At 39.3% G+C, this 12488-nt stretch overlaps 1 protein-coding gene across 9 annotated transcripts in view; it reads right to left on the bottom strand.

Annotated features, from left to right (window-relative positions):
* Window positions 1–12488, bottom strand: part of CPEB3 (cytoplasmic polyadenylation element binding protein 3) — an 80524-nt gene that overhangs the window by 67249 nt on the left and 787 nt on the right. For 2 of the 9 annotated variants that reach the window (XM_071439151.1, XM_071439158.1), the window contains exons 1-2: window positions 5463–5594; window positions 4210–5120 (exon numbers count right to left, since the gene is read on the bottom strand). In XM_071439151.1, coding sequence (XP_071295252.1) covers window positions 4210–5120; window positions 5463–5541 — 990 coding nt within the window. In that variant the 5' untranslated portion in view covers window positions 5542–5594. Of the gene's footprint in view, window positions 1–4209; window positions 5121–5347; window positions 5595–5663; window positions 5802–7658; window positions 7776–12488 lie in introns of those variants that run through there. The other 7 variants (XM_071439149.1, XM_071439153.1, XM_071439152.1 and 4 more) reach the window with 5 other exon arrangements.

The raw sequence follows: 12488 nt of genomic DNA, 5'->3' as shown, positions 1-12488 counted from the left end.
CATTTACCATGCCAAGAAGTTAGAGCCCAGAATGAAATTTAGACTAAAGAAATACAGTGTTTTAAAAATTAATCTTTAAATATACTTATTACATAGTTGCATTCAACTATTTCTGACTGAAAAGAAACCCTCTAGATTTAAAAAAGATTTTTAAAATTAGTCACCAGATTGTATCAGCCAGTAAAACTCCTTTACTCATAAACACAGAACTTTAATTGTTACACTCATGAACGTTCCAATACTTGAACTCTACTTTTATACAGATATATGCACTTATATTTAAACACACACTCACTGCATGTTAGAATTGGCATTTTGTTTAAGTACGAAATATTGAAATTATATAAAATTCCTAAATTTAGCTTATAATTTTATCTGGTCTAGATTAATTCAAAATGGAAAACAACGAAGAAAAAACCACCACAACAAAACACTTGCCCAAAAATCCTCTCTCAGTCTCCCTGCAAAAGATAGCATGTTAAAACTATCTTTATACACAATAAACACCACCTTTTTTATTTCTGCTAGAGAAATATTTATCAGTAAAGCTGCCAAGAATGGTTTGATGCATGCCAGAATCTTCAGAGCACAAACTGCAATACATTTTTTTTTCCCTAAAGAACATTACTTGGAAAACAGCAAAACTCAGCACAGTTTCTGCAAAATTGTTACAGTGTTGCTATAATTAAAAATCCACAAGGTAGACATACATAATTAGAATACTGGTCTGCAAACATTTAATTCCTTCTCTATCTTCCCTGCAAAGAGAATTTCTTATCCTTGCCTCCAAGGGTCTATTTCAGGCTCTATCAATCCTCCTAACCCCACAAGCTGTGTCCCAATATCTTCACATGGCCAAAAGCCAAAAGAAATAGACCATTTACCTGAGAGAAGAGAGGGGTAAGAGAAGCAGGAGATGCCAACAGTTCTGCACAAGCCCCAGGACTCTGCTGGAAAATGGAGCTGAGCCAGTGCCGGGAGAACGGCGTCCCCGGGATGATCAGTCAGTGCCAGCCTCAGGTGCCAGAGCTGAGGATCCCCTCACACCACAGCACAGCACCACTGCTTGCCACACGACAGCCAGAGACCCTCACCTCAACCACTCAGAAGCCAAAAAATATTCAGGAGAACCAACTGGCCATGTTTTTGTATTTCCTCTCTGGCCTAGTTCCACACCTGCTCCTATGATCTCGTCTCCAACTCTTACTTGCTACATTACATTTCATTCCAGACTGATCACTTTTTCACCTTTCAACTAGCAGCTTTGTATCTCCATTTTTTAAATATATACATTGCAATTGATTTTTCCCAGTAAGTGCATGAATGTAGTCTCCCTCAAAGTATTTTTAGTGGCCTTTCCACACCAATCACAAGGCAAGCACCAGCAGAGTTCCTACCAAGTCGTATTTTAAATCTTCTGATATGTTCTGCAGCACAACTCCTTGGGACAGATACCAATTGGTTTTGACATACAAGAAGCACTACAGAATTACTCAAATTAAGGGATGAAAATATGTAGCATATTGCTTTATATACATGTCTTAAGAGAAATATTTTCAAATTGAACATTTTTTTCCTAGAACAAGATATATCAATAGCTGAGTATCAACTATTTTCAAATATTACAGACTCAGAACACAAATCCCAGTTACAGATCTTTTCTGATCAAAATTTGTGATGACTGCAAAGACCTGAACTACAAAACGGCTCTCCCTGATGTTATTTCAAACAGTGAACATATTAGTAGTTTTCTTCTTTCTTAGAAAGCCTAATAATCCTAACATAACAGGTTAACACAAAGAACTTGCTAATGTGCATAAGTGTGTTGCTAGGAAGTTTACTGGAAGGTATTTCTAAAGTTGCTCAAAACCACACAGTTATGGAGGGTGGCAGATGTAAAAGGATAAACCTGCCAGAACTACTTGATAGTGCTGACAAGCAGAACCTACTGTGTCAACATATTGCCCAATTTAGGGGTGGGGGAAAGAAGGAAAAAGACAACCAGAACCTTGGCAGCAAATATTAAACTCTTAGATTAATTTGAATTTCATTTTTATCTGTGCAACTAAACAGTGCCTCCTACCAATAATATGGTTTCAAGATGTCTTTGGCATTTCGTTAAGTAAAGCAGCAATCAACAGTAACCCAGATTACAATTTTTAATAAGCAAAATTCAGCAGCTTGTATTAAAAAAAAAATGAGCCTAATAGGAAAAAAAAATACAAGTGTTCTGAATCTCTGAAATCAGACTGTTATACCAGCTGGTGCTGAGAATAGCCTACGCATTTGCTTTCAGTTGAACATGAAAATACCAGGTTAAATCCACAGAGAAGAAAACAAGTTTCCAATTTACATATTGGCTAATACTTTAGGTTTTTTTAAACCTTAATTTCAAAATCAAAAGAACTTTTCTTTAAAAGCAGTTAGCTATTTTTTCCTTGTGTTGAGTAAATATCTGCCAGTTTGTGACAATTTACAGTCACAATAATAAAGTTCTGTATTCATTAAAGATGTATCTCACTAACCAAACCACAGAAATAAGACCATTTACTGTTGTTTTCACTACTAATTGAAATATACCAAGATTTGTAATGTCTTGCATGTAGACAATTCAGAATACTTGTAAATTGAAACACATTTCCCACTCCTAAAAAACGACTGGGAGCTATTAGCTTTTGTGGTGCTGTGCAACATAGTATTTACAGCAGGCATATTGTGTCTAAAGTGTAATCTTCCTCCAGCCTTCAGTGCTTCAGAGACATTAACCAGCAGCTCACCAGAAGCCACCCCACCTTCATTTAGGGCAGCCAATAAAAAAATTGCAACTCTCCCTTTAAACAGAATGAAGCAGCAAAATGAAATTTCAGGGCTGACTATAAGATGTCCTCTTTGAATAGGACTGGAAAGTGCATATATTTTACTTCAACAGTCTCCTAAAATAATGGGGGTGGGGATGCATTGGTTTGATTTCTTTTTTTCACTGTGTTTCTAAAACTAAAGTGTCAATCTAAATGCTATTCTTACCAAACTGATAAGTTAAAGATGTTTGAGAGGTCATACTTTCTTGAGAAAACAACTACCTAAAGAGCAAGCCTATATGAATGATTTAACTGTATTTCAAAGCAGAAAATTTTGACTTGTCGGCCACCAAAACAGCTAACCTAGAAAAGGTCTGAGATTCACTTCACCTAGTATAGATAGAACTGCAAGTGCAAGCTCTGCTTTTTTTCAACTTAAAATGGATTTCACACCATGACAGGTTTCATTCTGCATTAAAATTGCAAATCTTCCATTTGGCCCAGTTTCAGCTGCAATTGATCTGCTTTGTCGTCATAGATTTAAAAAAAAAACAGTGAAGGGCACTGCAGCTTTAAATATTTCAGAGCTATGTAGCTAGTAAATAGACTCCATTGCAATATGGCTCTGAAGGTCGTGTCCTATTGTCTCTTTTCTCTGCAAATATTCTGAACAGCATAAAATGGTTTATTTTATACAATACTTTCCTGCCATTTCTAAATCATGTCAATTGTATTAGGCATTTCCTTACTGCAAAGGACAGATACGCCACTCTTTCCATACACACCCACGCTGCTTCGAGATGGATTCAAAACGTCCACTGTGAATCTAACAGCAGGGTGGACGTGTTGGATGTACACAGCTTTTCATATGGATGCCTTATGTGAGCAGGCTCCCTGTTAAATCCCACCACAACATAAGGACAATTAGTTATTGCAATGGTGATAAAATCATTAACTGAATTTCAGGTCAAGAAGCATCTTTGGTTAAAATTAACAGCCCAGTTAGAAAACTGAACCAGCAATTTCAACATCTCAGTTTGCTCACATATGGGAGAATAGGAAAAAAAATTCTAACACAGCACCAAGGAGCGTAGTCTGCTGAGCCTGTTTTCGTGAAGGCTACTACCTTTCAGATGCTAAAAAAAGAGCAAAAAACAACAACAAAACCCCCCATATGCCACATTTAACAATAAATTACAAGAAAAACAAGATTTTAAACCTTAAGCTAGAATTGGAAATCTTTGTGTATGCAGCCCCTAGGTTCAACCCCACTTCTTTCACGTAAGGTGACTATTTGGTGAAAATATGAGTTATGGAGATGCCATTCAGAGCAGTAACACGAAACACAGCCCTATAAAAAACAGAAATCTGTGATAGCTGTCATCTGCAGAAGGTGCATGTAGTCATTTACCTGAAAAGGCAACAGATTGTTGCCATTGTCCGTCCTGAACGCGTTGTCTTCCATCCAGGATTTGGGGGTTAAGGGTGCAGCCCGTGGGAACTTCGGAGGGGCAATGACATTGCTGGAGAAGGGTTTTTTAAGGGGTGAAATGGGATTGAGGGGGGAGGGCACGCCGACTCCCACTCCCACGCCAACCCCCACTCCAACTGCCCTTCGAGGGTCCCTACCAGCCTGCAGCCCACCCCAAGGGTTGGAAGGTGTACTCCAAGCCGCGTTTTGATGGTTATTCCAGCTGGAGGAGGAAGAAGAAGAGGCAGAGGAGGAAGACGGTTTGCTGGTCATGATGGGCTGATGGCTGTAAGCAGCATTTCTCTGGGCGAAAGGTGCCTGGTTAGGACTCACAGGTGACCTCCGCTGCTGCTGCTGCTGCTGAGCTTGCTGCTGCTGCTGCTGATGTTGGTGGTGTTGAGTCTGAGCTAGGCCAATCTGAGGTGAGAAAGTGCCACCAAATACAGGGTTGACATGGTGTGGAAAATTCTGGAAAAGCATTGTCCCATTGACTGGAGTAATCCCTTGGAAAAAGCTATCATCCACCGTGTTTGTGGTCCCCGTAGACCAGGTGCTGCCAAACGAGGGAGACAAGGAGGTGCCGGCTGCAGGTTCTTGTTGAGGCTGGTGAAAGCTCAAGCCAGGCAAAATGGGAGACTCCATCTGCATCTTCTCCTTGCTATTTTGGGAAGGAGCCGATGTGCCGATACTAGTCACTGAACTGTTGTCTTCTGGTTTAGGTGTCTCCGACGAGATGGGTGTAGAGGGGGCTTCTGCTGAGTTTGGATCTTGCTGCTGCTGCTGCTGCCGCTGCTGCTGGGGCTGGGCTTTGCTTTTGTCCATCAGTAAATCATCCTGCATGGTTTGCACAGCTGAAACAGTAGGGGAAAAAACCACAAAGACAGATTATTAACATTGTCATTCATACCACAAGCCAGTCTGTTTTAATCATTTGCCAGCCAAAAATCTCGTCCTATTGCTAGTACTATGCTACAGCATATTGCAAGGCAAACCCGTAATCTTCCCCCTCCCCCATTTAGGAATATGTAACCTTTGATCGTGCTAGATTGCCCTTAAAATATTTTTTAAGATGCTTCACCCTTTTTGATGCCTTGTTTCCCTTCAGTCTAAATGAGAGATGTGCTTATAGGGCAGAGATATACAGCAATTTCGCCACGTCTCTTTTCTCTTACACCGGAACTCAGAGCTCTCACCCTGCAATGAGAAACTGATTCTGGTTCCTGTTTTTCCAAGCACCCTCCTCCTCCACCTCCTCCCCCTGGTTATTTGCATACGTCAATAAATACTGCTGCGTCCTTCAGCAAGGTTAAAAAGACACCAGTCGTCGCTCTTCTCCACCCCCTTTTCTATTAGGGGACCTTTAAAGGAGCCGGGTACTGATTTTCCTTAATTACCGAGCAAGCTCGCAGTGATTGGGGTTTATCAGAGCCGAGGCGCACAGGGACGCTGGCTGATACGGGAGCGGCTCCTCGCTCGCTGCACAATCGCTTCCTGCCCGTCCCCGCGCCGGCTCCGGGCAGCGCAGGCGATGGCACGGCCGGGAAGGGGGGCCGGGGGCGGGGACACTCCGCGTACAAAGCCACCGATGGGTGTCACATTTGCCTTCGGTGACCTTACGATCTCTCCGCGTAAAACGCTATTTTACATCAAAGCGGTCCTTCACTTGAAGGTATAGCTATCTACTCGCTCTATTTATATACATAGCAGCTCTATTTATACACATACATATGAAATCATCCGTGATTTCTCCATTAGCAAACCCTAAGGTCAAAATCAGCAGATCGGGGAGGTATTATTAGACCATGATATTTGTAATGCTTTCAAATGAAATATAAAACCAGGGAAAATCGAAATATTTACAATATAGACATGCTGCATTTGAAAAAGATGATTTGCATATAAAGATGATTTGAAAAATCATCTTTATATGCACAAAACAAAGACTAGTGATGCAAATTATTTGCTAAATCACTCCATAAGTTTAAACTTCAGAAAGGAAATGTATGTGGAATGGTTGAGGCTTATATCTGCTAGAAAAGGTGTTCCATATGAAACAGGGCAGATCATATCATTTTGTAATGATTTTGAGACCCAATAGTACTAATACAATACAGACATCAATGAACAGCAATTGTATGAAATCACAACAGGAACCTCCACATTTTGCAGGCTTTTAGTCAATTGAGGAGATAATTCTAAATCTCAAAAGTATTTTAAATGAGCCCCAAATCACTTACATTAATTAACTATGCCAAAGATGGCCATCGCTGAATATCTAACTGCATTGCTATTGAGTTAATCATATGACATTTACATGCCTAAGACTGCATTTTTTAGGATTGTATTTGAAATGTAACAATGTAAAGCCAAATCAATTAATTGTTTAAGAAAGGTGGCAAAGTGTGAAACTGTCCTTTCTGACATCTGGTCCAGGTGTATCTTACATTTTTTGTTCTTTCCTTTAAATATCTTCTGAGGCATACACACACATTTTAGTTAAATGAATTCCAGGAGGGGTTTCTGGTATCTAGTAAGTTACTGCTAATGCTGCCCCTGATTTACCAGTTCAGTATGTAAAGCAAGCAGCAAGGCTTCCTGAGCAGACCATGCTGTGAGACAACATTAAGCTCCTAAGAATGGGGTAAACCATTGCATCTGTTCCAGGCAGCGATGCTGCTGCTGCTGCTGCTGGGAGTGCAGAAAACCTTGCAAGGCATTTTAAAGCAATACTGCAGTAAAGCACAATATACCAAGCTCTGTCTGTGTAACTTTCCATTAGCTTCACTTCTACCCACATCGCTATTACTGCTAAGGCTACATAAAACTACTGATGACTCCACATCAGAGGGAGAAAAGGATTATGTGTATCCCTCTCCCCCGGGTCTGACCTATCAGTATAAAAATACATTTAGAGAGAAAAACATAGCAGCTGAAATGTTAAAATTCTGTCGTCAATAAAGTTATATTTAAATTAGTTAGTCACCAGGTTATCTATAGTGGCTAATACTGCAGTTGCTTCAAATGTGTACCTTGACTTAGCTAGCTGGTTTTGAACTTTATCCTAAGGACTGTGATTCATATTCCCTTCCACAGTGCTTTTTAAAGGCAAAAATCACTGCACCGTTCAACCCTCTTGTCAAGGTCAAGACCTTCCTTTAATGAATGAAGCCAATGCAAATGAAAAAACTACTGGTTAATAAGTGGCTTTGACAGACAGGCCAGCCACTGTCTAATGTGGGACTGGTATGCAGTACTCTTGATTATTTGGTGTAAGTATTTGTACAAATTCACAATCCAGTACAGGAAATCTCTATCCCCATGGCAATACCAGATCCATTTGCATGCAGAAACCCACACAGCCAACACAGAAATGGTTAAGGAACAGTTACCTTTGGATTTTCTGTATTTAAAGGTCAACAAAAGGACAGTATATTTATTTTCTTCTTTCAGGTTTGGTATATGTCAAATAGTCGACCAGTCTGGCATGAGCACTTTGACAACTGGAAGCTTTCAGCGCATGCTCTCCCAAGGAATCATGGGGCTTGAAGTCTTACCCATGGACAGCATTTCACTGCTGCTTCCTGAAAGGAGGAGAGCTCGAAAGGAAGGAAAAAATATGTGCACACTCCCTCTTCCCAGGGAAAACTGCTGCAATCTGAATCATCAGCTCTGAGGAAATATGTGACAGACTGTGCTGAAAGTGACTAACTAAATATGAGCTTTTAAACAGTCTGATTTAGGTGCCCAGATCAAATAGCCACCTATTCAGAACAACTGCTAGACAAATAAATAGTTCCAGTATTTCCACACTTCCCTTACAAACTCCTAGCATAAGAAATTAATTATAAGCTCACACCAGCTATAAAGTTAACAGCTATTACAAAGGAAATTGTGCCACATTGCTTAGCTGAAATTAAATAATCATGTGTCATAATATAATTTCTAAATATATTCTGAAACTCAAACACAAATAGGTCAAGTATGAAAATTTAAAAAGAAATGAAAATCAGTACATAGGTGAGAAGTTGTACTATTTGAATAGTTTCCAATTTTCAAGTTACAACTTTTTCTTACTGAGTGGTTACTACACTGAAAATTCCACCAAAAAAAAAAAAAAAGAAAAAAAGCAACTGCTCAGAAGAAAATCAAGGTGTGAATGTCACTATTTAATATTCCCATTCCATCTATTCTGTACATGGTGGTGCCACACTTCACCTCCCTCCCTTTCACTACTATCTACATATCTCCAGCATTCACATCAATACACAGCCTGACAGGAGTTTCTCTCATAACATATTAATATAGTGATCATTAATGTACGTTGGGTAAAATTTTCATAATTTCATTCACTGGCACTTGGTGCTCCATTTTGCACTAGTCCATGAATTATTCTGCATATTTATTCTGGGTAATTCATAATATTAATTATTCAGACCAAATAGTAATGTTCATAAGGAAATACATCGTTGAAATCAGAAGTGTGAAAATAACAGAGTTTAATAAAAGTGCAGGCTGATTTTCCAAGGATGAAATATGCACAGCTTTGTGCATGAAAGAGCAATGACTAAAGCTGAGGAAGATAAATTAGGGCAGTTGAAAGTGAGTTGTTCTAACACTTACATCTCTGCTTTCTGCACTCTGTTTATGTTGGACTGGATGGTCTGCCTGCCCTAAATCAACTCTGTAATTAAGAGTTTCTCAACACTTGCTCTAACCTGTTTGTGCTACTCTGAATCATTAAAGGCAGCAAAACTGTTTTCTTACAGCAATAGAAAACACTTAACCCTATGAACTGTCCCACCTCTCACAGGGCTGGCTCTAGGCATTCTATGCCCCTCCTTTATGTCCCTATTTACTTGTGGGTTATTGCTTTTCAGATCATTTGAGGATCTGCATGCAAGGGACTGCACTGTTTCTGTCGGTTCTTCCCAGGAGACAGTTTCACTTGATAGATCAATCATTAGGATAAGGAAAAGCACTCCAGAACCAAAGAAAATCAAGATATAAAGACAGTTTTTGATCAACTAGCCACTAGAAGAAAACAATTTTTTTTTTTGTTTCTAGCAACCAACTCCCTCATAACTGGAAGTTAAAAGATAGTAACGACAGCTGAATCAGAACACAGGAGCTTAATTCAATCTGGTATATGAACTACTTGACCTGGGCCAGTTCCAAAGAAACAAATAGAAGAAAGGCCCAAAATAAGCCAAGCTAATTCAATTAACATTGTATAAGGTGTATTTTTATTTTAAGCAATTCATTATGAAGCAATTTAAGCCTCTTTAAGCCTCCTGTGACTAACAAACCATGCTAGTCTTTTTGAGAGAAAGTGACTATTCCAACTAGCTTGAACGTTAAAATGAAGTGTTACAGTACTGAAAAAACCCCAAGTTTTATTGTAGAAACATGTTTTTGACTTATATTAGTTTCACTTTAGACTGCTTGAGGGCTACTTGAAAAAGGCCCTAACTAGTTTTACATATTACTATCATAGCAGATAACATTTAGATTTGCCAAAATAGAATATTCCTATATTGCCAGATTACTTCGTTTTGTTGTAAACAGCGAATAATTTCCACAGTTTTAATACTGCCAGGTCAGAAGAACTATATTAAGGTACAGCTCCTACCATATTTGTCCTCTTTTCCAGGCCTCCCTGGAACAGTCATATATACATACATATTTAATCTACTTCCATGTCATTCTTTCAGTACTTGCTTGTCAACTTCTTTACTAAGCTTAAATCTGTATAAATTTGTTATCAAACCATTTCGTATTTTTAAAAGTTTATATTTTGTAGTAAATCCAATAGCCAATTTTAGGACTCTATTTTGAGCCCTAAATAGCTTATATTTGGTAATTTTCATGAAGTTCTGTACTTGCCTTCAACTGCGCAGTTTTACTTAATTTACTTAAAATGGCTGCTACCTCCAGTCAGTGTCTGGGAGCTGAGCCCTGGCAAAGCTCCAGGAAGAGCAGCCACTTTCCCTCACTCTGCACTGGCCAAACACAGCCTGCTCCCAGGAGAGTTCCCTCGGCTCAAATGCAGCCACTCACTGCCAGGTGCAGGTAAGAGATGACAGAGTGAGGCAGAGTGCAGCGAACATCAGAGAAATGGAAGGAAGAAACAAAGAAGAATCTATTAAGGGATGATATAGGAAGCAATAGTTGAAAAATGAAAACAAAATGCAAGAGGCAATCTGAGATTTACAGTGGAATTGCCAATGCAAAGAAGGAAGCATAAAGAACAAAAAGAAAAAAAAAAAGAAAAAAGAGAAAAGGGGGATGAGAGAGAGTGGGGAGAGTGAAGGAAGAGATTGTAGGGAGAATAAAGCAAGCATTTAAATAGAGCAGCTGCATATCCAGTCTTGTTAAGGAGAATAGAGAAGGATAAAATGACAATTCTTGCTCTGTCTAGGAATAAGGAAGTGGTTTTTGACAAATTTAAAACCAGTTAGTTATATATGTATTTTGGGATCACACTTTGATTCTGGAAGGAGCAGAAAAAGAACATATACCCCAAGCTGGCCAGCAGTTTCCACAATCGGTTTTCGGATTTCAGAATCTTTAAGCTATTTATGGGATGGTAAGGGGTCTACCACTATAGAATGCTTTGGGTTGTAAGGGACCTTCAAAGCTCCTCTAGTCCAACCTCCCTGCAATGAGGGATGTCTTCAACCAGATCAGATTGCTTAACCTGACCTTAAATGTTTCCAGGCACAAGGAATCCACCCTCTCTTTGGACAACCTGTCCCAGTGCTTTACCACCCTCATAGTAAAAGATGTGTTCCTTATGTTCAATCTAAATCTACCATCCTTTAGTTTGAAACCACTAAAGCTTGTCCAATCATGCTTTTATGTATCCTAGTACGTTTTTATTTTTCATGTTTGGAAAAAAATTAAAATAAAATTAAAAAAATCCAAACCTACCAAGTGTTCACTATTTGATCTGATATTCAAGTTTTGTCCATTCCAGTCTTGTCATACCTTCATTTGCCAGTGGTAGAGCAAGTTAGCCACCTTTTGAGTTCTATAGCCTCAAATGGTAGCCAAGTGATCCTGGGTTCTAGTTCCATTTCTCCAGGTAAATATTCCTCACAGCTATTATTAGCCACTATGACCTTTATCATAAATGGCAGGCAACCAGCATATCCTTTCAACACCAAAGCAAAAATACAGAAACTGCACAAACCACATACTCCTAGAAATAAAACCGGCTTCCTTCTTTCCATTTGTAACACTTGAGAATAAATATAAAAAACCTAAGCTAGGCTAGCCTAGCTGCTCAATGTACTGGCCAATAGGCATTGAGCTTAGTCCAGACCAAGAATAGGAACCAGAAAGTCTTGATATTCAATATTGCTCTTACATGCCACAGACAGCTGTAATTGGGACAGTGTGTATTAGGATCTCTTCCAGGAGGTCATGCCCATGTGGTTTACTCAGGCCACTGTACATCCAACACTCCTCAGCAGTGGGAGCCACACTGAATTTTATGGTCCCAAGAATAAGAGCAAAATACATTTTCTGGGAGAGGATGTCGATGCCTTCTTCCTATCTGTTTCTATAACTCTTGTAAGGAACATTTACAACTCTGTAAATACTCCAGTATTCCTCTTTATGATATTTGTAGCAATTAGAAAAGAAACACCTTTACTATTATGCACATAATACTGCTTACAAGTCCAAGTACTATACACACATTTTGACAACACTTTTCTTTCCCCAATGACTCTCAAAACCCAAGTGATTTGTCTCTAGCTAAGGCAGCACAGTCAAAGAATCCAGTATATTCCCTAAACTTGCTTTCCTATTCCACCTGATGTCTGTTGTCACATACATGCAAAAGCTTGATCTCAGCCAAGAGCAGCTCTAGGTTGATGCAGCTGCACAGCTGCACCCCAGGCTTGGCCCTGTAAATTACAACCTTGAACAGCAACTGCAGGGTAATTTACACAAGGTAGAGGAACTAGTTTCATATGGCAAATAAGCACTATTCTTTAAAAATATAACATGAAAAGGAAAATGAAAAGTTGATTTTTACTAACTAATCTTTCCAAGAATCTGTCATGTCTGAAAAACAGGCTATTGCCCTTGCTTCGGGAGCACGACGTGAAGGCAGGAGACAAACAGGTAATTGGAAAGGCAACTTCTTTCCAGATACTATCCACCTCTTTGCTCTAGAAAGGCTCTTCAGCTTCTAAATTTCCACTTTTCCA

The sequence above is a fragment of the Agelaius tricolor genome, unplaced genomic scaffold, assembly GCF_023055355.1.
Source record: "Agelaius tricolor isolate 1412-34295 unplaced genomic scaffold, bAgeTri1.0.p SCAF_13, whole genome shotgun sequence".
Classification (NCBI taxonomy): domain Eukaryota; kingdom Metazoa; phylum Chordata; class Aves; order Passeriformes; family Icteridae; genus Agelaius; species Agelaius tricolor.
Note: the sequence above shows the minus strand (reverse complement) of the source record. Positions and strands in the feature narration are given on the sequence as shown.